The sequence below is a fragment of the Nylanderia fulva genome, unplaced genomic scaffold (assembly GCF_048542155.1).
Source record: "Nylanderia fulva isolate GAGA-0341 unplaced genomic scaffold, ASM4854215v1 Scaffold1, whole genome shotgun sequence".
NCBI classification, from domain to species: Eukaryota; Metazoa; Arthropoda; class Insecta; order Hymenoptera; family Formicidae; genus Nylanderia; species Nylanderia fulva.
In genome coordinates this window covers 6,618,119-6,644,632 of record NW_028189192.1, presented here as the reverse complement: position 1 = coordinate 6,644,632, position 26,514 = coordinate 6,618,119, and the positions used below count along the sequence as shown (strand labels likewise).

The 26,514-nt window shown below is 39.4% G+C and overlaps 1 protein-coding gene and 1 long non-coding RNA gene across 3 annotated transcripts in view; one reads left to right on the top strand and one right to left on the bottom strand.

The window, feature by feature from the left end:
- Window positions 1-26,514, bottom strand: part of LOC114931039 (uncharacterized) — a 289,103-nt gene that overhangs the window by 183,458 nt on the left and 79,131 nt on the right. The window contains exons 1-2 of one of the 2 annotated variants that reach the window (XM_029302949.2): window positions 17,487-17,543; window positions 10,184-10,273 (exon numbers count right to left, since the gene is read on the bottom strand). In XM_029302949.2, coding sequence (XP_029158782.2) covers window positions 10,184-10,273; window positions 17,487-17,534 — 138 coding nt within the window. In that variant the 5' untranslated portion in view covers window positions 17,535-17,543. Of the gene's footprint in view, window positions 1-10,183; window positions 10,274-17,486; window positions 17,544-26,514 lie in introns of those variants that run through there. The other variant, XM_029302951.2, reaches the window with a different exon arrangement.
- LOC114931040 (uncharacterized) overlaps window positions 1-26,514 on the top strand; it is a 266,820-nt gene that overhangs the window by 195,479 nt on the left and 44,827 nt on the right. The window lies entirely within an intron of this gene.

Below are 26,514 nucleotides of genomic sequence, written 5' to 3'. Positions count from 1 at the left end.
AAGCCATATTTCGTTAGCGACACGACGCTGTTGCTCCTCTCCGAGGAGCATGATCGTGTCGCTACGATCATGTCCGCCTCCTGGATCGTGCGCGATCCCGATTTACCGTCGGTGTGCCTTCGTTTCTTACGCGAAGCCTGAAACTCTCCTTTCTCGAAGAAAGAGAGAGAAGGGGACAATTATTAGACTGCACGATTGTGATTTTTAATTTTTCCAGATCAAATTGGATAGAAAAATGTTTAGAAATTATTTAGAAATTTTTCCACGCGCGAAATGTAGAATTTAACGATGCAATCTCGGATTAAAATTTATGTTGCTACAGGATCGCTCAAGATCTTTATTAGTGCGACGATATGGTTTCGAAAACGTGGGTAAAATTGTGACGGATGACGGATTAGCAATGGCACGAAACGCATTTCCGATGCAAATTGAAAGGACGTACGGGTTGCTACCGTACATTAAAATCCCGTTTGTACTACGTATTCTTTACAATCAACGTTTCGCTTAAATAGGTATTCATGTATTCTGATACATTCCAGTGCGCCACGTACGCGCGATGCTAAAGCGCAGCGCGCGTCAAAAGATTTCTACTCGGCCTTCTTTCTCCGCGCACGCATTTATCATTGCAGTCATCCTTAGGCTGCAAATAATGCAGCTGGTTAAGTGCACTCCCCTTTGATCCGCAAACGATCTAACATCGCGCAGCCACGCTGGATCCTCATACATCTTTCCCGAGAGTTATATACCACGCGTATAGTATCACGTACAAATCTATCTACTTCGAAAAAGTGATGACACTAAACTATGTGTAATAAAATTTGCTCGAAACGCCGGAGAAATTTTTTTCAATTTTGCCCAATAATAATTTCAAATTTTTTATTTATAAATCTAACCATTTCATTCCTCGATAAGCTGTGTAATATTAAAACTAATAATAATTTCTCGATAATAATTTAACGTCGTGTCGCTGTAAATCTGTAAAAATATTAATCTGAGATTTATTCCCGCAGAGAGAATTTTCTCTTAGGAAATTTACCCTGAAAAAAATCATGCAATATTGTACAATATATTGGAAGAATTTTATAAGAGTTTCTCTGATTGATATTTACCATAATAAAAAATATCAGTAATTACCACAATAAAATATAAAATATGGTCGATTAATTTTACATAGTATGTATTAATACTTTTCCAATGTATATACATATCTTTTATTTTAAGGGTAAATTCTAAGAGAAAATTCTCTCCGTGTATAGCAATAAGAAAACGCATTCGTTACAAAGACATTGTTTTCTCATCACGAGCAAAGGATCGGCACCGCTATTCGACGAGGACTTCACGTTCATCAGGAACTGTCAGGCTTAGAAGCAAGCGAGTTAAAGAGTTGCCGAGAGTGCCGCCTGCCCTTATAGGCGATCGGGATCGAACGGGTCGATTCGCGAGGCGCATCTCGCGTGCGCGCGCGGCAAATTGCGCGAAGCGCATAACGTAGTTTTGCATAACGTTTCGCACGCACCGCGCCGTCGTTCCCGTTATGACGACGACGTAGCAGAGCCGCGGCAGAATCATCCGCATATATACGTGCAGCACGCCTTCCCTCTCGCTCTTCTCCCATCCCTCTCAGAGCGTGGATGCTGCGCGCCGACAATAGATATTCCCGTAACGCCCACGTTACGTCGGGAGACAAAGGCCTGAATGGCCGGCTCCGGCAGATGCACGGGTTGCACCGAGACGGTTATGCACCGACCAAGTACGATTTAGAACGCAACGATGCGCGATGCAGTTTGTCCGTCCGTTCGTTTATTCGTTCTCCGTGACGAAGGCGCGGTACCCCACGTAAAAGGCGCGCACACGCACGCACACACACGTGTGTATGTATATATGTTGTGTGCATCCCCGCGCGAAGTTACGTAATTCGGAGAAGAGAGTGACGACACCTACCTACGGAGGAGAAGAGAAAGAGATCCGGGAGTGTCCACTCGACGAAACGCGCGCCAGACTCAGACGTCTCTCCTACATGGTAGGAGACTCGAATTCCTTCGCAAATTCCTGCCGCACATCGATTGCCTCTTCTCGATGTGCCGTATAATAGACTCGAGGATGCTCGACGATCTCGAAAAATTGTGAAAGGTCTTTCAATACGGTTCGCAACTTTCCTATTGTGTTCATTCATCGGGATAATCGTCAAAATAAAAGTCGCAAAAATAGAAATGTATACAAGGTGTGATCAAAAAGTTCGTGCAATTTTTGTTTATTTGAGAAAGTATGTCTTTATTCATCCATACAAATATTGTTCCCTTCAAAGTAAGCCCCATCCGATAAAACATTTATGCTAACCTTTTTTCTAGTCTTCAAGAATTTGTGGAATTCAATTTTCAGATATCCTCAGTACGGTCAGAAATTTTTGTTTATCTTCAACGGTCGCAAATTGTTGTCCTTTCATGGTTCATTTATTCTTGGAAGGATCGTTTTTATCAGGTATGGCACCCTTAACTTCTTTCTCGTCCCAAGAATAAAGAAAACCATGAAAAGATAATAATTTGGGACGTTGTAAGTATTAACAAAAGATCGCTGAGGTGTTCAAGCTGAAGGCATCCAAAAAGCTGAATTCCACAAATTTTTTAAAGATTGGAGAAAAAACGTTTTGGCGTAAATGCGTTTTATCTGATGGGACTTACTTTGAAGGGAACAACATTAATATAGATGAATAAGGACATACTTTCTCAAATAAATAAAAATTGCACGAACTTTTTGATCACATCTCGTATGTGTTTTGTCGAATGTGATTCTCTACGAATGTGATTTTATGAATGTAGATAATAAAAAATTATTACAAGATAAAGATATCCCGCATTAATTTTAAGTAGAAATGAATTTCGGTTAAATAAGCTGCTTTTTTATATGCTGAACTTATGATCCGCTAAACAAAAAATGTAATACCTTCAAAGATGTATAATATAATAAACAATAATAAGAATATTTTTAAGTCAGCTCCTTCATTTTAAAACCACGATCTACACTTCATTCCTCTCAACCAATAGAGCCAAACGCGATGTTATTGCGACAATTAAGAAAGAAAGAAAATTTGGAAACTAAGGAATTTGAATCCTACGGTTGGGATCTCAGGAATTCCACTTGTTCCTTCTCTTAACATCCCCTGTAAAGAAATAGGCGAGAAAAATATTGGTCCGAAAGTTCCCGATTCAGCCGATTTTGGAATTTGGAAACTAAGGAATTTGAATCCTATGGTTGGGATCTCAGAAATTCCCCTTATTCCTTCTCTTAACATCCTCTGTAAAGAATATAATAGGATTCAAATTCCTTAGTTTCCAAATTCCAAAGTCGGCTGAATCGGGAACTTTCGGACCAATATTTTTCTCGCCTATTTCTTTACAGGGGATGTTAAGAGAAGGAACAAGTGGAATTCCTGAGATCCCAACCATAGGATTCAAATTCCTTAGTTTCCAAATTTTCTTTCTTTCTTAAATGTCGCAATAACATCGCATTTGGCTCTATTGGTCGAGAGGAATGAAGTGTAGATCGTGATAATAAACAATTATGCAAAGAGCGAGTTTTCACGTCTGATTGTAAATCAGTAATTATCTATTATTTAACTTTGAGTCTATTACATTTTTTATTCAATAGATTAAAAGCTACAATGTGAGAAAACCAGCAGATTTTAATTTAATTTTATACAGAATTCTTTAGTGCGAGGTTTTTGAACTTATATGAAATTCTAGATGAAATTAAAATCTCGATAAAATCAGTTGCACTTCTCATATGTTGTAACTTATTAATTTTCTGAATCAAAGCTAAATAATAAACGGTTACTGATTTTACAATCAATCAAATACGAAGAACACGGGCTTTGCGAGTTACTTGACTGTAACTCAGTAATTGTCCATTATTGATCTTTGCAGCTAATTACATTTTTTATTCAGCAGCTCATAAGCTACAACATATGAAAAAACCAGCTGATTTAATCGAAATCTAATTTTACATAAGATTAGTTTTTATATTCGCTTTTCTTACATTAAAAATTTCGTCTCTTTTTTCCTCCTTTTTTCTTTCGATTCGTATTTACTTCACGAGGATTTTCTAATTCGAAACAGACGATAAATGAAAGCTACTTTTCGTTGCATAGGACGTATTCAAATGCAACGGTGCGCCTTTCCGCGGCTCTTTGCCGGTGCCGCTCGACAAATCTCTAATGAATTGGAAACGCGCCGCTACGGCAAAGAGACATACACGCGCCCCGTAGGAACGTCCGATGACGACATTCTCTTTTGTCAAGAGGAGAAAGAGACCTCGGCGAGACGGCTCTGAGAGCGCGACTCGACGATGTCCACCGGCAAAGTCGGACTTCGAATCTGCCCACGTTCGGCCTCAAACGCGACTCTTTTTTTTCTCTTCTTTTCGCCCACGAGAATCATCTTTAAAAAAAAAAAATCGTGGAATCGTTCATTTTCGATTCCACGAACAACCGATAACCGATCGATCGTGAAGAGTTACGATGTTCCTCTGCGTGGGCCACCATTTGCCTAGTTACCCACATCTGGTCAATTGGCCAAACGTGAAATTGGAAATTAGAAATCGAACGGATAATGTGGGTGCAAGATTCCGGGTTTTCTAACAATGAGAAATCGCGATGACCGGCCAACCGCTGACGTTCGAGGTGTCATAAATCTCGGAGTCGGCACGCGAGCCAGCCCGACGACGACGACGAGGACGACGAGGAGACGATGACTACGGTTAATCCTACTTCCGAGCGTCCCGGTTTCAGCGGGGGCTTTGAGATTCATCGATGCAGCAACGCTGCAAGTGGGTCAAATGCGACGCGAAGTCCGTGACTTCCATTACTTGGCGCACGCATACGCCGCGAGGAGCAGGTGGCGTTTCGAATTTCCACGAAATACGAAAGCTATTATTATAGATGATGAGTCTCTCTCTCAACAAGCGGATAAAACCGCTTGTTCGTGGCAGATAAAATTACTATGTTGGTAACGTACTTACTTCTCCGCAAAAAAAAAGTTGGCCGCGTTTAAAAGGACTTTCTCACTCTCTCGCTCTTAAAATCTTTTTTTTTTTTTTTTAAATGATCGCACGGTAAATATCACAAAAAAAATTTAATTTTCAATAAACAGTAATTCACTTCAATTATCGCAAAAATGATCATTATACAAAAACGCGTCGTTATAAATATTACAGAGTGTAAAAGCGACGCAAATGGTCTCTAAATAAAGCTCTCTGTGAGACGGGATATCGAATAACTCCTGTTACGGCGAAGAAGAGACGCGTCAGAGATCGGACTCGTCTGGGACCAGGAGGTTCAGCCATTAGGGCCTTGCCGATGCCATTAGCGCCGTTCTGAGTGATAGACGCCAACATTAGCCGTCCGGCGACTCGTAACTTTCGCGGCTATCCGCGCTATTATCCGCAGCGAGGGAGACTTGACCGGATCGGGTCCGATCTCGCCGTCCGTCTCAAGTTCTCCGCCGAAGATCCGCCTTTCAGGTTTGCCTTTAACGGGCACCCCCGCGGTCTCTTCTGCATCGCCGCCGCTGACTTGGAACGACCGAGCAAAGGAGGAAGCGAGGGAAATCGTGGCGAAACGACGGAGGATTCCACGGCTGCCAAAGGCAGGCGACGAGCACGAGACTCGCGGAGGAATCCACGACTATCGGAAGCGATCGCCGAATGCACCGACAATAATTTACCCTCCCCCTTCACCCCCCGGTTCTGCTCCTTCTTCTCCTCCACCCTTGTCGCGGCCGACCCGGGTCGGGACTTCTTCTCGCGTCTCCTCTCGCGGAACATCGCGCCGTTGCGACTGCTGTGGGAAGAGCGTCGGAGCCCGTTATAGACCGTTTCACAGGTCGCGGAATTTTCTCCTACGAGAGGATAAACGTAGGAAGAGAAGCGAGGTGAGGATACCGTCGAGATATACGGCGTTGTATAGCCGCCGTAAACACATCGCGTCTACACTAATTCAATTCTCTTAAATAGTTGCGAATTTTAGAGTACAATTTTATTTTTATATATTTTTTCTACCCGGAGCAGGTTTGCGATTTCTTCACTTTTGGCATCGTGTTTTAATTTCTATTGATTTGTAATAAGTGTGAAAAATGAGATAATAATACTAGTTTTTTTTTCAAAATTTATCAAATAAAGATTTGAATTAAAAATAAATTTTTTATCTCTAAAAATATATCCTATAATTTAAATATCTTAAAAATTAATTGATGTTAAACAGAATTTATCTGTGTATGTAATTTTGATTTTATCAATCTTAAATAGGTATCACTCTGTATATAGACACGATATAATTCTATATTCCATTCTCCAGCATAATAGACGCTTATATTGCACCTATCAATGTTTAATTTGAATAACCACTTTTATCTCGCGCGGCTAAAGTAATACAATCGCGCGTATCAAACTCTGTGACAAACAATTCGCGATTACCGACGGCCGCATTAATCAGCGTATATCGCGCCCGATCGAAAATAATTTAAGATCTATTGTGCCGTTTCACGTTTGCGCGCTATCTGATAAAAGTTTGCTTGCATGAAACACAGATCTTAATGCTAGCACGCGCGCGCGCCAGAGGAGAATAGCAGTAAAGGTATTGTTAGAAGTACGCGTCCCGTTACTTTGTTGCAGTTGACAGCGAGATAGCCGAACGAGGATGCTGCCCTACGGCGATGACTATCGATTTCATGCAAAAATCACGTATTTTTTATTCTTCGATTAGATAGACATTTCATTCACCATTGATGGCATTAAACAGTTAGCGGCATTCGTGTCGCTTTTATAACATTCCCGAACTCATCGAACTCTTTGGAACATGAATAATTTACGATCTAATTGTCAGTCGAGATACTAATAAATATTAGAGTTCCTCTTTTCTAATGTAACCAGTCTCGTAGTATTCGATATTCCTATAATTATACACGAAGAGAATTTTCTCTTAAAATTTACCCTCAAAATCATGTAACCGTGGGTTACCAATATATGGTATTGGAAGAATTTTATAAGATCTTCTCTGATTAATATTTATCGCAATAAAAATATTAATATGTAAAATTAATCGAATATATTTTATTTTTATTGTGGTAAAGATCTCAGGATTTTCAGAGTAAATTCTAAGAGGAAATTATCCCTACATATACTAGTTATCATTTCGAAAGGCAGATGTAAATATTATCAATTTATTCGTTTAAAAGAAGAAACAGAATGTTAAGTAGAAAATAAAGTAAAATTATGACTTCAGAAAAATTAAAAAAATTATTTTCGACGTTTTGTAAAATAAAAATCTCATTTCGTGCAAAGGTAAAAAAAAGATCGTTCATTGCGCATTGCAATGCTAAGAGCAGTTTACAATAATAGAGTAAATTTAGTCAGCAATCGCGTTTCCCGTGGGAGATACATTTCCGAAAGAAACCGCGAAACCCGCGGTTGCATGTATATAGCTATAAACATTGCATCGACGCGATCTCGCACAGGTAATATCGAACGGTAACAGGTATACCTATCTACCCGCGCCGTAATATCGCATCAAGCCGGTGGACGGGACGAGATTAGTTCCGATTGCCACGCCGGAGAGTTATAGGAAGGAGACCGCGACTCACTGTGTGTTGTATGCGTCCGCGTCCAGGCATCGATCCCGGGGCTACCGGCTGCTGCTACTGCTCTCCTGCCCGTTAATGAGTCATGTTTAATTGGCGTGGGAAGCCCGCGGCTTACGTCCACGTAACGGAATTGAACCGTACTCGATGTAACCGTGCGCACCCAGGATGCACTAAGCGCTGTGCTCCCTCGCGAAGGATGCACCGTGGCTTGCAGCAATTATCTCTCTGGAAATACTCGAGCGGGAGGATCGGGTCTTCGGAGAATAAGGGTAACGAAGTGTCATCTCTTTCTTGTGCGCAAAATTAAATAATATAAAATATATAATATTATTGTTAATTGTATTATAAATGACAAAATTTCGTGATTAAAGCCATCCTCCCTTTGCGAAAGATGCATCGTGGCTTGCAGCAATTATCTCTCTGGAAATACTCGAGCGGGAGGATCAGATCTTCGAAGAATCAGGATAACGAAATGTCATCTCTTTCTTGTGCGCAAAATTAAATAATATATGTATATATAATATTATTGTTAATTGTTATATAATTGACAGAATTTCGTGATTAAAGCCATCCTCCCTTTGCGAAAGATGCACCGTGGCTTGCAGCAATTATCTCTCTGGAAATACTCGAGCGGAAGAATCAGATCTTTAAAAAATATATAAGGATAACGAAATGTCATCTCTTGTGCGCAAAATTATGAAGTAATATAAAGCGATGTGTCAATATATAATATTATCGTTAATTGTGTTATAAACGATAGAATTTCGAGATTAAATCGCGGCCGGACACAAAGCGCAAAAAAACGCACCGTCAAATTGCGATTTTACGTCGGTCGCCGCGTGTGATTTGACGCGTGCCAGGCAACAGCGAGGCGCATCGACAACGGAAATATCTGTCGTAACAGATGGTACGCGTCGCGAGGCCGGCTTCGGACATTCGCGTGATCCGAAAAAGGAGAAAGAAAGAAGGACGAAGTTTTTTCTCTCCTTTCAGAGCTAATTTTTTCTCTCTATACTAGCTACACCATTTTATCTGCCAATATAATTATATTCATACATGAATAATTTAAATATCTCTCTAATCGAGTATTCATACTTTCCAATTTTCTAGAATTTCAAGTGTTTAAGAAATTATTGGCCGAATTAAAATTTCATATAAAATTACTGCAATTTTTTACAAAACCTTGAATATTTGCAGCTACTGCGAGTGAAGCCTAGCACAATGCGAATGACCATGTCCTTCAACGACGCATCTCCTAGTCATCCTAACAAGCGCGTGAAACGCGATGGGTCTTGAATACGTTCCCCGGAGCACCGGCGATTCTCTATTTTCGTTTCGTGAAAGGATCCACGATATTTCATGTCACGGACACGAGCGAGAGAGCGTTTTATTACCATGGCCGGTGTTCTATTGCCTCATCATAGAGCGGCGCGTATACATATGTACCTAACATTGCTCTAACGACGAACTTGCGCGAGCACTCGCGGTGTAGTTGAAAATGGAATCGAAATCCAATCGCTAATACCCGTGTAATTGGAATTATGCATAAGTTCAGTTGGTCAACAGACATGTGCTTCGCGGAGATGGTGAAGAAACACCGTCGATCGAAAGCAGCTCGCGCTTGTTTCCAGTTTCGACCAGTTTCGTGAATATTTGAATAATTTTATACATCTTTTAAACATGCCTTTTCTTCCGAAAAATCGTCGCGACACGCACAAGCATTCCCACTTGGAGATTCTTCGGAAGAGGAGATCAGACGGAAAATATGTTTATTCGAAAATTGATCATTCAAAGCGCAGAATTCGCGCATTCGAGAGCCATCGATATATCTTGCATCGTTAAAAGAAACACAGACGAACGCGTTCGCGAGAGGCGACGGCATCAAACGATTCGTGTTTTCTCGCATCGCGACGTAATATGCATCGCGAATGCCAACACGAGTCACACCCATCGTAGAGAGATCCTGTGGGTGGCGCCATGTATTCGCACGAATAAGTCGTACGACCGGCATCCGCCAAGTGCTTCACGAAGCGCTCCGAGCGCTCGTTATTATACGTGCACCGTCCATCCGAGGCGAGATTTTATCGGCATGAATAATCGCGAGGAAATTTTAATGTCCGTTAAGAGCAACGACACCTGATAGCACCGGGAATGACGTATCTCGCGAATAACTGTACGCGAGAGCGTCTCTATTCTCGGATGTATATATTAGCCACACAAAGTGTGACATGTCGAGAAAAATACTCAAAAATACTCGACTCTGTCGTCAAATCATTTCGAATTCATAAATCTTGATTGACAAGATTATTCTCCGTATACTTAGTTAAACTTTCACCTACCTTTTTTATATTATTTCTTATACATATATCAAATATATTTGTTTCACGAGATTCTATATAAATTAATTATTGATAATATTTTGACAAAGAGAATGTGGGGCGTTAAATGAAATACATTGTACATTCTCGCTTGCCTTGGCGAATTTTCTGTAAATAAGACGACGCGTTTCCGAGACGTCGAAATTAGATACATTCAGGATCAAATCGACTTACCTCCCTAGACGTCGGTGCCCCCAGGATGCAGGGGCTGTCCGGACGGCGAGGCGCACTGGGCCACCGCTTGCTCGAGAGCTCGCTCTCCTCCTGAAACAATAAACGCGACCTGTAATTAGACAAGACGAAGGTAAAGGTGATAGGCGGCGGGGTCTGATGAGCGCTATTATAGCAATCGTAATGGCTGCCTTGGAAACAAAATTGCTCTTCGCAGAAAATTAGCGAGAGGGAGACCAAAGGGGGATGAGAATGGAATAGTCGCGGCATATAAGTCGTGGGTGATCTCATAAATGCGCGCGTGTGCATCGCGAAAATGTATAAAAGGCTGCAGTTTCTCTAAATAATTATAAAATGTTTCGTTGAATTATGTTTTCATCAATGAATTAGATCGAATGAAGAGAAATTGCGTTTAGGATTAATGAAAATCAATTTTGGGACTTTGCATTTAATTCATTACTGCTGAAAATTAAAAAATATTCCAAGAATGGTGCAAATTAATCTTTCTCAAATGAATGAAATTCAGCGAGTGTCACTAATCATCGTGTCACGTAATTATCCATCGAAATTTATCGTACACGTAACTGAAAATAAACATTTGCATATTACAAATGTCTACAAGCACGAACATTGGTTTCATTTCAGTGCATTGTATGAATGAAGCAACCGCAAATTAACGCTTTCGCTCGTCAATCGACGCGCTACAAATCGACTTCCATTTCGATTACATTCACGAATATCGCGACGATCGAGACTCGTTAATAACTTTCGCGTCAGTGCCCGCCCTGTCTTTAATTTTAATCTCCTTCAATGGAAACTGTCAGATGGTATCTTATACAATGCCGTAAGCTTATTAACAGTAAACATATTATGGGATGTAAATCAATTGTCAAATTAATTATTGTTTTTCAAGATAAGTAAACTGTGGAAATATATATTCTGTGTACAATCTAAAGAAAGAAAAGAGATATAACAAAAAAGAATATATAAATGTAGCAGAAGTATAGTTATAAAAAAATCATAGTGTTTAAGAGATAAGATATGAAAGTTATGAATTTCGAAGGGGTAAAATGTCGAAGAAATGTAGAAAAATTCAGAAGAATATTGTATGACAGTTCCTGTAATACCTACTATCCCTTTTTTGTATATAGAGACGTAAATCAGTGCGGTAATATACAATTTAGAATAGTGCTCTGCGACACGATTAAAGTGCACCTTGCGGCACGAAATGGCAGGACCGCGCTAATGGTTCAATTATGCGAGTCATTCGCAATGAAACGGTACGATGAGATATTCTGAGGGAATCCTCTTTCCACACAGAATGCACCGGAAATAATTAAAATCATATCTCTCCATACAATATCAAGTGAATTATCCATCACACTAATTTAATAATATTTATTCTAAATGCTCAATTGGCAAAGTAATGAAATTTTAATAGGTATTCAAATATATACTATATCAAATCATTATTTTCATTAAAAATTTAATAAGTACAATAAGAAACTCAATACAAAACGTGCTATAATAAAAAGAGAATAAATATAAACCCGATCGAACGAAATGCGGTCAGACTAAAATAAGTAAAAAAAAAATATAATTCAACTCGCGAAATGTTAATTCACCGCGTGACACATACAAGTTGCGGTGCACAAGTATCTGACGTAATTTGGGTTGACACAATTGGACAGTGTTTCGCCGTATTTACGTGAAGGCGACAGGAGTCTTTCTCTCTTCTAGCGGAGCGCACGCGAACACGCGCGGTTATTAAAACGTTAAAACAATTACGGCTCGGCTCGTGTATGTCACGAGCCCGGGAAAAGGAGCTGAGAGGAAGAGAGAGAGAGAGAGAAAAAGAAAGGCAACGGCGAGGAGTAATTGCGCCATCGTTTCTTGCCATCTCGACGTATGTACGACAAACTGCGACGACGCCCGCGACCAGAGAGCGAGAGGACGACGATGCATTAAGTGCACCTCGGTCGCGCCGTTCGCTCTCGCGAAAGGCGAGACCACCCGCGTACAAATGCGACAATGAAACAATCACGAAAGATACAGATTCGAGCGTGCTGTGATCGATGGTGGGAACACCGCGATCGCATTTTATCTCTTCGACTTGGACTAGTTGGACTTGCGCAAAAGGAACGCTGGCACGTTAATTGGTTGTTCATTAATAACGCACACTATGGAATCCCAACGGAGTCAAGTACTTTCTCAATTAACAGAAATTTAAATATCACGTGTTTTCTACTGCAAATTTTCTTTTTATATTTATCGCATTTTAATGTATAAATTCCAATATTTTTACTACTAATAATTATTACAGTCGTCCCTGTGTTTGGTGCCAAAAATTATGAGTATGGTTACTTAGATTATTTATGACAGAACAAAATTTATTTGTTAATAAACAAGGCCCGGAAGAGTTCCGTTTAACAATATATTTATATATATGCGCACAAATTTCTGCGTAGACGCCTAAATACTCGTTTAACAATTTAATCTCCTTCCTGCTTGATTTTGAAAATATTATTTTAGTTTCAAAAGTATTATTATTTTTTTTATTTCTTCGCTAATATATTAAATAATAATAAATTATTAATATATAATTATCTTTTTCTTACGTTACTTATCAATTTATACTAATAAATTTTGCAATGCTTATATTCATGATTTCAAATGAATCTTTAAACAATACAACGAAACAATGATAAAATTAATTTAGTAAAAATCTATAAATGCATATAATAATATCGATTTATTCAATTACGCAATAATACTTCCAATTCTATTATCCAGACGAGAATTATACGAAATAACTAACACTTTCTTTAACGATAGCCTGCGTATGCGGTAATGCAACATATGCATTAACATATAACATTTTCTTATACAATGCAACGCATACACGTCCCTTATTGAATCAATTACTTTCTCTATTGATAATCCCGCACGCGATCACATTGAATTTACGAGACGTCACTCTCGGATAGGACGAATTAACTCGTTCCTTCTCGTAAAGTTGAAGTTGCGTGATTCGGAGGCATAGCTAAAGGGGTGGAAATGGATTATGTACGTTATACTTATATCTGGCTACGTGATTCGTCGCGAAATGCGACGCGTTATTATCGTCTCATTGCTATTACATTACAGCGAATGCGAGTTACGTTTACTTTCGTTGGATTTCTCCTATTTTCCGTAATACCGCGAGATTGCGTCGCAGAAATTGAATCTGCGGCGCCTTTGGGCACACGCCGAATATGTGCTGAAAATATGCGCACGCGTTCCTTCGAGAGCGTTTCAGCGAGAACGAAAGTTCGCACGGGAACGACGACTGCGATTTTGCATTTCCGCGATAGAAACGCGAGGCGGCGTTCGCGTTTCTCGAGGGCACGACGAATCTCTCTCCCTCTCTCGCGTTTTAATATATAATATTCGACGCTCCACTTCTGCGCGGCACGTCGTTCACATTACAATTCGTTATTTGGATATCTGGCGTGGGCACCGCAGAAATAAACCCGTTAATAGAAATGTGAAGCATCGCACGAGGCCAGCAGTTCTGCACCAAAAATGGATGCGAGCTCTAAATTCGTTCTCAAACGTATATCTATATATGTATTCTCTGCGCGCATCTCTTTCTCTGTACTTTATTTAAAATAGATTATGATGGAAAACGGTTACGCCCCTAAGACACATATATAAATGGTATATGTAAACTTAATCTTGTGAAAATCTTATCTTAGAACATAAATATTATTTCAAATTCTATTCATACCTTATATGAATTTCTATTCATATCTTAGGATCAAAATGTGAGAAAAATATTAGTTCAAACTTATATTATCTCATTCAAGTTTTAATGAAAAATAATATATAATACAAAATTTAATCTTTTATATTTTTTTACATTTTATAAATTAATGAAGTGTTGAATGTGCATACACAAAAATAATTATATAATTTACCAATAAATCTGTCATTTTTATATGTACATTAATTAACCAAATAAAAAGACTTCCCTTACGAACAGTAAACTGATCGCTGCGTAGGATTCAATTTATCGCATTTCGGGATTCAATTTATACGATCAACCTCTTGGGATAAACGACGAGCTTATTTATATTAAAGGTACAGGCCCTTCTCGACGTATTTATGATTTCGTGGCATGAATCCACGTCGCCCACGCCTAAAAGCAGCAATGAAATATTCAAGCTCGTCCTACACTTTCGCACAGGCAGCAGAATTCCGGTAATTCCGAATATCCCTAATTAACTTACGACACGCATTAAGATCCGAGATTAATCGCGGTAGCTAATAATGTCTATGTTCTCACGCGGCGCAATTATTAATTAAACAAATAGGCGACCCGTCAGACGCGAAAAGCAGTTGAAAACATTATGATAAAAGCGTTTGCACAAACGCGTCGACGTTAAATGCACAATTATGCGCGAATTATTATAGGTCGCGACTTAGAGAGAAGAATTTCTCATTTGATTTACACCACGCGCAGAGTCGGATCTCTCATTTAATTGGGAATCAAATCGCGAAAGAGCAGCCGCTCCACATGCACAAGTGCGTATGCACTTTGCATACACGCACTCCGTGTCTTGGCTTGGTTCCCACGCCATCTTTGGCTCATTAATAGATTATTAGAGCTTCGAAAGCTCGAGCATTCTGATACAAGTGTTTCTCTCGTCTCTCAGCACGTCTTGTCGTCGCGTAATCCCTTTCGCGTGTGTGAGTTACGCCAATCGGGTGTATCGTAAATTATAACTTTCGGTCATAAAAGCGAGACTATGAAAGTGATTTGCAACGCGGTAAGAAGAAAGATATCTCTCCTTCCCTTTTGCCCCGCGATCACGGTTTTCGCGCGGATCGGACAGAAGGAAAGGGGGATTCTGAAATAACATATGAAGTCGTTGGGCCGAGAGCAAAACGAGCGAGTTCATTTGCGAAGTCCGTTCTCTTAGGAACGATTCTCGGTAGCTCGGCTAAAGAGACTTACGCAACGCTATATATACATATTGGCGGAATATTTATAAATTTATATTACATTAATATCGTACGCGGCCGCGCTTATGGCGTTAGAAAGGCGAGTCTCCGATTGTGTCAGTAAATAAGACTTTATGCATTGGGAAAAGTTAATTATATACTTGACCGTACGCGTAAAGCAAATAATATACTAATTCAATAAATACGATACTTTATATGTAATTAGGTTGTGCAATGCATATCTTTGGTAACTTTTTATTATTAGTATGATTTTAATAAAATGCTACAACATATATGATTAATTAATTCGTAAGCTTTATCTGGTGGAAACGATTTTAGAAATAATAAGTTCCTGTACATGCGGTGTGATGTTTATAATTTTTACGTCGCCCGTTTTGACAGAACATTTATAATATTAATTGTATAACTGCATTTATATCGCCCTGCTACCGCTGTTATATTGCAACGCGGTTAGAAAGTCGGTCGCGAGTCCGATTGTGTGCACCAAATTGCTTCTATATTCGCCACGCCGAGTGTAAACACGTAATTACATTAAAATTACATTAAAATATGTCCGGGGCGTTGCAAAATTAACAGTTATGACTCATAAGTGTCGTCTTAAGGCGGATGCCGCTTCTTCGAGTCCGAATACATAAAGTCGGATACGGGACGCTAATGGTCTCCGTTTAATTGCTCCTTGTACACTAAGACCTCCAGTATTTTATATATGCGGTTACGTCTCCCATATTTTTCATAAAGATCTGGTATTCCATATACGTTATGGATTATACCATGTAATATAGCAAAAATTTAATTATATTTAATAAGCTTGATTCCAAATAAATTTTGACACATGAATAAAATGAAGAGAAAATATTGCTTAAAATTTATATAGAAATTAAAAGAAAGTTTTGGAGTACTGCCTTGCATAAAAAAGACATAAAGTCGTAGTCGAAATATGGATCGTTAAAGCAAAGGACGCGATGAGAAAAATCAAGTGAGCGAAAAAGAGACGGTGCATGAGAATTAAACCCTGCAAACCCGCGTAAATTATGCGAAACGGAGAATGTATATGCGCGAGCCGCATCTAAACGTCGGGCGCGAGTCGCACCTGCTTCCAAACGGCGATACGTGTCGGCGGCCGCGATTTATAAGTATCGATACAAGAAGTTTCCCAGCGGGGCGGTTCGGGCTACGACGAAAGATTTATATCGCCGGTTACCACCGCCGGGCAATATCAAAACAGAAATGTGGAATGTGCGCGAAAGGGGCTACCGTGCGCCGAGTCATTCAATAAAGAGAAACAATAGAGCCTGGGTGATTTATGGGGACATTACTGGCGATCCACGTACACGCTTTGGATCTACATATTATAGCAATATCCTCGATTTTACTAGACGGACGCTACCGTTATCTATATATATGCAGAGCCTCTTGCATAAGTTTGTTCTCCACGTCGCTCCAAATCGCGTGACTAACCATCGGAATCTTGTTTCCTAATTTTCATCTTGAGACCACATGCGAGAAACATAATAAATATACAAGATAATCTTTGCATTGGCCGTGTGCTTTATTAAATATAGTTTTCAGCAGATTTAAAATAAATCCTTTTTCTCTTAAATAAAAATTGGACAGAAAATATAGTCTTTAATGACAAAAATAACAGTCTGTTAATTTATCGCCAGCACATGGAACGTCCATCAATTGGAGGCTGTATACGAATTAAAGTGTCCAATCGTCGAAATTACGGGTTTGCCGTTCTCAAAAAATATTATGATATCGCGATGGCGTATTATATCAAAGGAGATGGTCGTTGCGCAGTGATTCGCGGACGAAGGAAAGGAATTAAACGAGGGACGGAAGTGAGCCAGGGCCTACCGTATAAATCACTAGGATGCGGTTAACGCAATAAGGCGCACATAATGATGACATATATCATCGGACTAATAGTAGGCTCGTGATACGATCACGCTGGGGCGAGGCGGTAGGGACCAGAGGGAGGAATCGCCAGAGCTACCCCCGACTGCGCAGACGCGATCGATCGTTTCGTATCGTTATAATCGGTCGGATAATTACATTCGTTAAAATAACTGCGACCCGTGTATTCGCGCCGCTGCTTATGTCTCTCGTCGCGCGAACTTTTCAGCGATCGCCGCGGTGCGGTATCGCGAATACAAGGTTACAGGCTGAGAATTCAGAAAATATGTCGGGATGCTAAAGAGATATTTAAATAAAATAAATTTATATATATTTAAATAATTTTTGATACACCGCGATGCCAATATAAACTGTTTCGCACAAATGTTTATGAAGTACTCACGACATATTTCTTGTGATATATTAATGTTCCAGTAGCACGATGCTTCATAGCTAAAGGTTGATGACTGACTAAATAAAATGTCACGCCTTGACTTTGTCAGGTAGAATGTAATACATACCATCCCCACTATCCGGCGTTCAATAACATTGCCCGCGCGAAGCGATATAAATATATATATTAATGTTTACATTTGATATGTGTCTACGAAATCTGTTTTCGCGGAAAATAAATTTTCATTTTATTTCATCGATTTTTCAAAAATAAAATTTCTCAAAGACATAGTCTAACATACATCATCATATTAATATCTTTTTTTTAATATTATTTTATGCAAAGCTTTTAAGGTGCTTGTATGCTTGATTCACATTTTTTATATTAATTGATTTACAAAATAAGTGATTAAATGCTGAAATGTATACTGTCAAATTTTAATTTAACGAAATAAAAAGAATAATCAGTTTCAAAGATAAATTTAATAACTTAAAAATAATTTTAATTACATTTTGTATCAAATTATACCTGAGATCTCACTTTGGACAGTTTCTTTTCTCGTTTGTTATTTATATTCCGGGCAAGAATTGAACGAGCATTCGTCGATGGGCTCGTTAATTTTCACGATGAGAGAGTCGAAGGAGAATGGTGACATTTTCATTTGGCACAAACGAACAGACCGCATGATTCGCGACACTCGGTACTCGGATCACGGATGCGTTCGCAAATTAAGAGATAGCTCCGTTCTTATTGTACGGGAGAATAAACGCCGCTTGACCATCGGGAATAATTGCGGCACTAATTGGAACTTCGTCGAACGATTATGCCTCTTTCTCGTTATTATACCGAACGCGCTTCTGTTTAACGATGGAAAAAAACGCGGTCGGGACAAACAAAACGAGAGCAATTCGTTCTTTCGCGAACGCGATAGCCGGAAAACGAGGATCGCGTTGCGTTAAAAAAGACGAGCGCATAAATCTGTCGAGTACCTCCTTGTTCTTATACCAATGCCACGGTGAAAGTCCAACTACGACGGCTCATCAGCGAGAAAGAGATACGCGCGAAACTAGACTCGCGTCGAAAATGACTGTACGTGCGAGCTGAAAATGCGCAAGCTGTTACGTATGCAGAATTAGGCACACGAGAGAAGGCGATTGCGCAAATCAGACGAGAGTAACGGCACGTGTTCGCGGAATTGTACAACAACTCGCGAACACCAAGATTTTCTCCGGAATAAAAATGTACTTTTCAAACGATGCATTTTTCTTCCTTCTTTCATCTTTTTAATTAAAATCAGCGTCTTTGTCAGAAATATACTTATCAAAATATAATTCTAAAGATTTATCCCTCTACAGTAAAGAGCTATTTAATATTATAATTAAAATGTATAGAGAATATATATATTTTCATGTATTTTCAAGTTTTATAAAATATTTTTAGTCAAATTTGAAGTCATTCTTTTTTTAACTGAAAGAAGCGACATACTTAAATTTTCCTTGAAAATTTTAAATTATCTTAATAATGTAACAGTATTGTGTGTAACAATGTAATAATTATATAAATATAAATTGAGATATTGAGTACATATATCATCATCATGGCAATATTATATCATCGTGTAACATCTTGATATCGAGTACGCGTGTAGAAATTGGCATGTGGTGTCAGACTCGATATGCAAACGAGTACATGTTAATACCGATAGGCAAGAGATTGCCCGATCGTGCTAACTGAACGTGCTCGAAATAATGTTTGGTCAGACCACGAATCTGAGATTGATCAATCGCATGTTAAATAAAAGAAGGCAGCAGCTCAATCTCGCTCTCGTAGTGATATATTTTTGTCAATATTACTTTTTTCTTTATTGCGGTTTCGCTGGAAACGGCCAATATTTCTGCGATCAAATTAATGAATCGCAATAAGACGTCAAAAAATTCAATTATCCGATAAGCACACAACGATTGAAAAAAGCTCTCATAAAACGAGAAAGATTGATTGTCAGAAAAATTTATTTCGCGTAATACAACAAATGTATATTATATATAAATAAATATCTGAAGAAAATGTTTCTCTAAGAAAATAAATAATCGAATTTTGTTTTTCATAATTTTTCAAAACTTTCTGTATATATTCCTCTTGTATATCGCGCAAAATTGCGTCCAAATTTATAAGATGTCACAAGTAGCGAGTTTGGAATCTTGATATCAATCATGTGTGCCCGATCGATCGTAAAATTGCTCGTCAATTTCCCCGGCATTTTCTCCAGCTGACGGATAATTTCCTCCCATTTATAGGGATGGAATATCGAATTGGCGCAAGCCTCAGAAAAGACGTAACATACACGCGCGGGGATAAAATCTTTTACGATCGCAAAGTTTTCTCTCTCTCTCTCTCTCTCGTCGAGAGGTCAAATAATTACGAGAGAGGCGATCGAGGCAACGAGATCGCTCGGACGTGATTTCACGAGCAGCATAATACGCGAAATGAGCGTGTACAGGCAGATTGTGATACTACGAGGGACATGCGCGACGAGGATAATTCGACGAGGATTCCGTCGACATTTAAGCGTTATGATATACCGGATCAACGAGCGGCCCCTCCTTTTATGAGTATAGATCCTTTTATAAGTAGTGCAAAATAAAGTGCGCGCGCACACATACATGCTCTAGCCGGATAGTAAAGGCCGAAATACTCGTTACGTTTATTTTAACAGCTTTGGAGTCGCCCGAATGATTGCGCCGAGGAAATAAAGCGCATTTACGCGCTCCGCCCTGCGTAGAATTTAAATAGCCGGCCGGCTTGGAAGCGTTAATGGGCGCGCACTCTCGCGATTATGGCAAACAGTCGAACGGTATATCGCCGGGATCGCAAGCGAGCGCGATAATTACGGACGTTTGCGATGCATCGTGTAATAAATGTTAACCCCCGGGTCTATATAGAATGAACCCGACGTGTATAGCGCCAGATTTATGACAAACTTGTACGTATTTTTTCCTAATGGAGAGCGTATTGATTTCATTTGCAAATCTGATCTTTCGGATTTTTTCAATCAAAAATAAGTATAATAGAGATACAATTATATATAATTGTATCTCTATTATATGCAGTTTAAATATTTTTAGTATAAATTTGACGACTATTTGAAATGTTGGGGTATTAATACAAAAGTTAGCTTCAACTAAAATTACTGTCAAGAATTGAAGTTTAAATTGGAACTGATTATTGATGCCTTGAAATTATCTTAGATGAAGGGTCAACGATTTATAGCTTGAGACAGTTAATATGCTGGCTGGAAAATTCGCAAGTCTATATCGTACACATTTAAATTTTACGATCTTTTGTGAGATCTTAAACCTAATTTTCGTTCGGCGTAATTACGGGCCCTGAACTACGGGATACCACCTAAGTCTTTTAGGACCAAGCAGTATACGCGGTAAAGTTTTCGCCGTTATACGGCCGCATAAAGCGTTGCACACACCCACTTCTTCTTCGGTATAACAATGTTTCTCAGTCTGACAAAGGCGTTACGGTATACTGTCTGCGAACTGCAAGACGTTTACTTCGACTTCATTGAATCCACAAACAACAATGACTTTCTCCGCGCGTCGAAAGGAGGAAGTTAACGCAACCTACAACTATTCATCGCTAGTGATGCCCCGCGCTTTTCTCTTTGAAAAATGAATTATTTATTTCACACGGAAATGGTCCAGTGGCATCTTCGACCATCGGTGAAAGTGCCAAACTCATCCGCACACTCTATCAAGAGAGATTGAATCTCTTAATCAATAGATTTATCTTTGAAAAAGAAAACTTTTAATATAGCTTTCAAGCTAATAAAAACTTATCGTTATATTTACAATAAAAATAAAAAGAGTAAATGTAAGATAAAAATTTAATCGATAATGGATGCAATTGTTTATAGAAAATACACACAGGTATGTCACAATAAAATCGTTTAAAAACTAATCTACTGATTGAATGAAATAAAGTATTGATCTCCGCAAATTTCATTAAAATCTGAACTTATTTCGGGAAAGGCAGCAGACAGCTAGATGGAAGACTCTGAATGATTTATTAACGCCAGGAAGTGGAAGCTGTCCTATCTATTAGATCTATTAGCACCTTGGACAATAACAGTGCCGATCTAAGTACTTAAATAACGTGCGTGCGATTTACTTGCCGCCCACGTGCACTTCTTATGGTCGCCATGTGTTGCCTTTCTCTATCTTTCTCCTTCTATCGTATTCAAGCGATATCGATTGCGAAGACGACAAGATTATACATCAAAGAAAACTCTATTACTCGGATGAATGGTCTCGCAAAGGGAGAAGAAAAAACGCAGTGAAAATTTTATCGAAGCTTCTCTCTCGACTATTATGCGGCCTTTGTTATATACTTCCATGTTTTCATTCTGTTATTATAAAATGTTAAATCCGTAGGTTTCATCAGAAACTTCTCTTCGATTAAAAGCGACGCTCCTTTGATTTTTCGCCATGTGTGATACATTTTTCATTTTTAATAATAATTAATAAGAACAATATAAATTCTCATCTAAATATGCTCGTGTTATTTTCCTCTCTACATCTTGAAATTGTTGATTCTTGGACGCCGATCGAGCGCAATTACCCCACGACGACCGCGCCCGAGATCGAACAAGGAAAGGTCGGGAGTGGAAGTAAAGCCCTTTAAAAGCGACGGCGCCGTCCGGCCACGAGCGCGATTCGCCGCGGCGCGACGAACGTTTTGTCGCCGGTGATTGGCATTTGAAAGGACAAGCGCGTACAATGCAATTACCTTGGCCTTAACCGTCGCCCGACCGACAGGACTCGCGGCAAAATATATTGCGACAACGCCAAGCATCGTGCGTGCACGCTCACGCGTTTCCGCCACGTCGGGCGAATAAAGCCCGCTTCTCTTTTCTCACCTCCATCGTTCCTCCTTTATCGATTTTTATATTGACAACGCCAACAAAATGCGAGATATTATTTTGTTCAAAAAAATCATCAGTTTGCCTTACCTACACAAAGAGAATTTTCTCTTAGAGTGTACCCTGAAAATCATGATAATAAAATATTAATATGTACGTAGTAAAGTTAAACGAACATATAGGTATTTTATATCTTATTGTGGTAAATATTATATAGAGAAACTCTTATACGATTATCATGATTTTCAAGTTAAATTTTAAGAGAAAATTCTCTGTGTATCTTTCTAGAGTGTGACACTATAAGTATAGTAATGTTAATTCGCGCTTATTAAAAATTGAAAAAAATATATATATGAATTCTAAGATTGAGATATCTATTTTCTATTTATATCTCGTTTTAATGCTGCATGATTAGATTATAAAATCCTCGTTCATACTTGACAAATAATTAATAATTAAGTGATGTGGATTGAAAATTTTACTTCAATCCTTTAAGTCAAATATCTTTTCGAGTTCTTGCGAGAGAAATTGATCTAATCGCGTACAACATCATTAGAAGTCTACACATTTTCCGGAGTATAATTCATTTCTTTAGATAGTTCGATCGATAACAGGTTTCGCGAGCATTAATTCCCCTCGGCGAAATGATATACGTCCGTACATTATATGTGCAACGTAAGTCTCGTAAATGCGTTGATGTGAATGCACGCATGCCTCGCGCGCGTCAATATTCATATATTAGAATTTCGTTTCATCGTTCAATAAATCAGACTGATAATATGTATTTTAACGTATGCAGCCTGGCTGCAGCATAATTGCAGGCGAGCGTTGTGCGTTACGACTCGTCCGGAAAGGGTTAATTAGCATGGCCCCGTCCTCGCCTGCTTCCGGGGGAAGTTCACGAAGAGACAAAAGAAAGAAAGAGGAGAAAGAGAGAGAGAGGGAGAGCAAAGGTTACTTAAAGAGAGTTTCCGCGTTTCCAGCGTAAAATTATCGAAAAGTGCTAGCTCCGCAAGGGTAAATTGTAATTATCTCGCAAGCATCATTTGAAAGTTACCGACTCTCATCCCGAGATTTTACTTTCCCAGAAAAGAAAAGAAAAAAAACAGATGGTTTCTCCTTTCGTTTTCCAATCACTCGAACAAATCTTTATCTCTCAAATCCTTGGAAGATTCTTTGCAGCAGAAAATGTATATCTCGTAAATGAGAAAACGATCATGTACAGTTTACTTTGGAAATAATCGACACAAAATTGATGCAATTAAGATTTTTTATATTTCTTTTATATGAGAAATCAGCTCTCGTTTATCAAGCTCGCGAATAAAAAATAATTGTTCAAAAGTTATGAACGCATAAAAAATATGCAATAAAATAAACATTTCGCAGTAATAGTTTGGCGATTCAATTCTACGTAGGCAAGATGCAATGAGAGCTCTTAAGCCGAGGAGGAAACAAAGTTCTTCGTCACTTACGGCGATCCCGCATTTGCCACTCCAATACGTTAAACTCGGCCTGTAATCAGTTCTCTCTGTTACGAGCGAGCGCAATCGTCTTTCCCTGATTTTACGAGCGCGTGGTGAGAGAGGAGCGCAATTCCAGGATCGAGCAATAAAACGATATTCTCTATTGTGAACTGGTCTAGCCCTCGCTCGCGTCCATCCGGCTGACGACTGAAAGCGCACGAGAAGAGGTAGATCGAGGCCCAGAAGGCAGAGAAATAGAACGACGGCGAAGGGTCTAAAGAGGCGGAAAACTGCGCGATCGGACGCGGCGGTTCCAGAGATTTACGGGTCGCCGGATAACGAAGAGGACTCATCAGCATCGGCGTTACAGGCCGGCCTTTTGTGTCCTAGACCCGCATACTCGAGTTCTCTCTGATTTCACGGCGAAGAAGAGCGAGAAAGCAAGAGTGAGGGAGAGAGAAAGAAGGAGACGAGAGAGCCGCGAGCATTCAATCAATTTAATTACTCCGCTGGAACTCCGCATGCCGAAGCGGGATGCGTTCATCGGGATGCAACGCGCACAAACTGCAAGATATAGGATTATTGAGCGAACGAATCGTCTTGCACAGTGACGTTAAATCTTCTCCAAGTGGATGACGATCCGAAGATCCGCGTATATATCTCTGTCCGTAATAAATATCGCATATAGAATAGGTTCGAACTGATGTTATTGGAAAAATTTCAATAATGAGAAATGTAAAATATCTGAAAGGATAATATGAAAACCTCAACAAATTTAGGCCGTGAAAAATATTGTATACCATTAACGCGGATCATTAGATTGAGCAAACGCGTGGGGGGAAAGTATCAAAGGGAACTCTAATTATTCTTGCCGACGCATGACAAATTGATACAATCGGAGAGACTGATGACGTGCATTTGCCGGGGTCGCGCGATGGCCGAAAGATGACAAACGGATATGTTAATTACGAAAGGGCACGCATTGCGCGGCGCATAGGCGCGACGCTGTTTTACGACTGTTTTAAAGCTGACTGAAATATACGACGACCGATGAAATCGGTGCGAGCTCCAGCGCCTAGTCTTCCTTATGACTTTACGACGCTTACGCAACGATATGAGAGAAAAAATCATACGGACGGTTTAAAATCGAGTCTTAACTGTGCGTTCCCACAGCCTCGATTAGACTTAATATCTCATATGAATATAATAATTTAATCGACACAATTTCAACATACAAAAAAAAAATTAAAAACTGACAATTTCGCGTTCTTTTGTACAAGACAAAATAAACGTTAAAATTTTGGGGAAAAAATGATAATTTTAGACAAGTCTTATTTGTAGTACACCTTATTGGATTTTTTCTCTTGCACCTTCACTTTGACCGTATCTTCGCGATTACCACAAAATTGCAAAAATGACTTGACAATGTTTACGCCTCATGCAAATTTCCATGTCATGTAAATTTCCACGCCGTGCGTCGCGTGATCGCCAATCTTCAATCTTCTACGACGTACGGACCTATAATGTAGACAAGAGGCCGTAGCGCTCGTAGTCATTTATCTCGAATTTTCCACGTCATTATCTTCGCGTTCGATTACGCGGACGGCATTTCTCTTATCATATACATATAATGCGTCGCATTAAGATTATCAATGAACCGACCGACAAAACCATATAGACGGGCGATACTACCATTTCTACAACCGCGATATGTTATTGTGGAATATCGATTCCGCGGAAAAATTTGTATTTTTTATACAAACACAATCGTCGCGTTCAATATAATCTTCAATACTATAATCTCGCAATAACGTTTTCTCTTAAGTTTTCACTAAGGGGAAAAACCAGTCTCGTATTCATTTATTAATCCTATATTTAATCTATTAATAGCTACATTTTCCAGACACATAATAAATAAAAGATTATAAATTAAAACTACATATATGTATGTACTTGACTGCACGCTTATATGCATGACAGTAAGCCACGATTATGGCAAGCAAACTTATTCCAGCGGCATTGTTCGGCTCGATCTACCGACGTCGGTTCCTCGTAACGCGTCTTAGTCTTTACTCTTGACATGTCTATCGCGTTATACAAGATTAATTATCTTTTTCGTTGCTATTATATATAATCGCGCATCGCGAAGCGCAGGGACATTAATTATCGATCCGACCACGCCTCGAAAAATAAATAACTAACACGCCGCGCGAAGTATGCGAAGAAACCAGAATCCGCTGGAATCCGCCGGTCGTTCAACGCGTTTGCTGAACGTCTCCGCATATAATTACATACAATGATAGCCGCGCGTCATTTCGTGTGCTTTTAAATACACGTTCCCGTTTAATGCGCGCGCCTGGCACGACTGTGATGCACAATAATGCGCGACAAAGAATGCAGTTGCGACGCGGTTTAATCGTATGCCGGATAGGGTGATGTGGGCGACAGACGTGCCGGGTATTTTTAGGCACGCGTTAAGGAATTTCTCACGTGGCTGTACTCGCGGTGCACGGCAAATTTGCAAGGAAAATTCAGAAATGCGTGAAACGTGTAGTCAGATATTCTCGACGAGAGTATTTTAAGAGTGTTACAAATCAAAATTTTTAATATTTAATTTTAGATAAGCACATTCGAACTAATTTCGTAT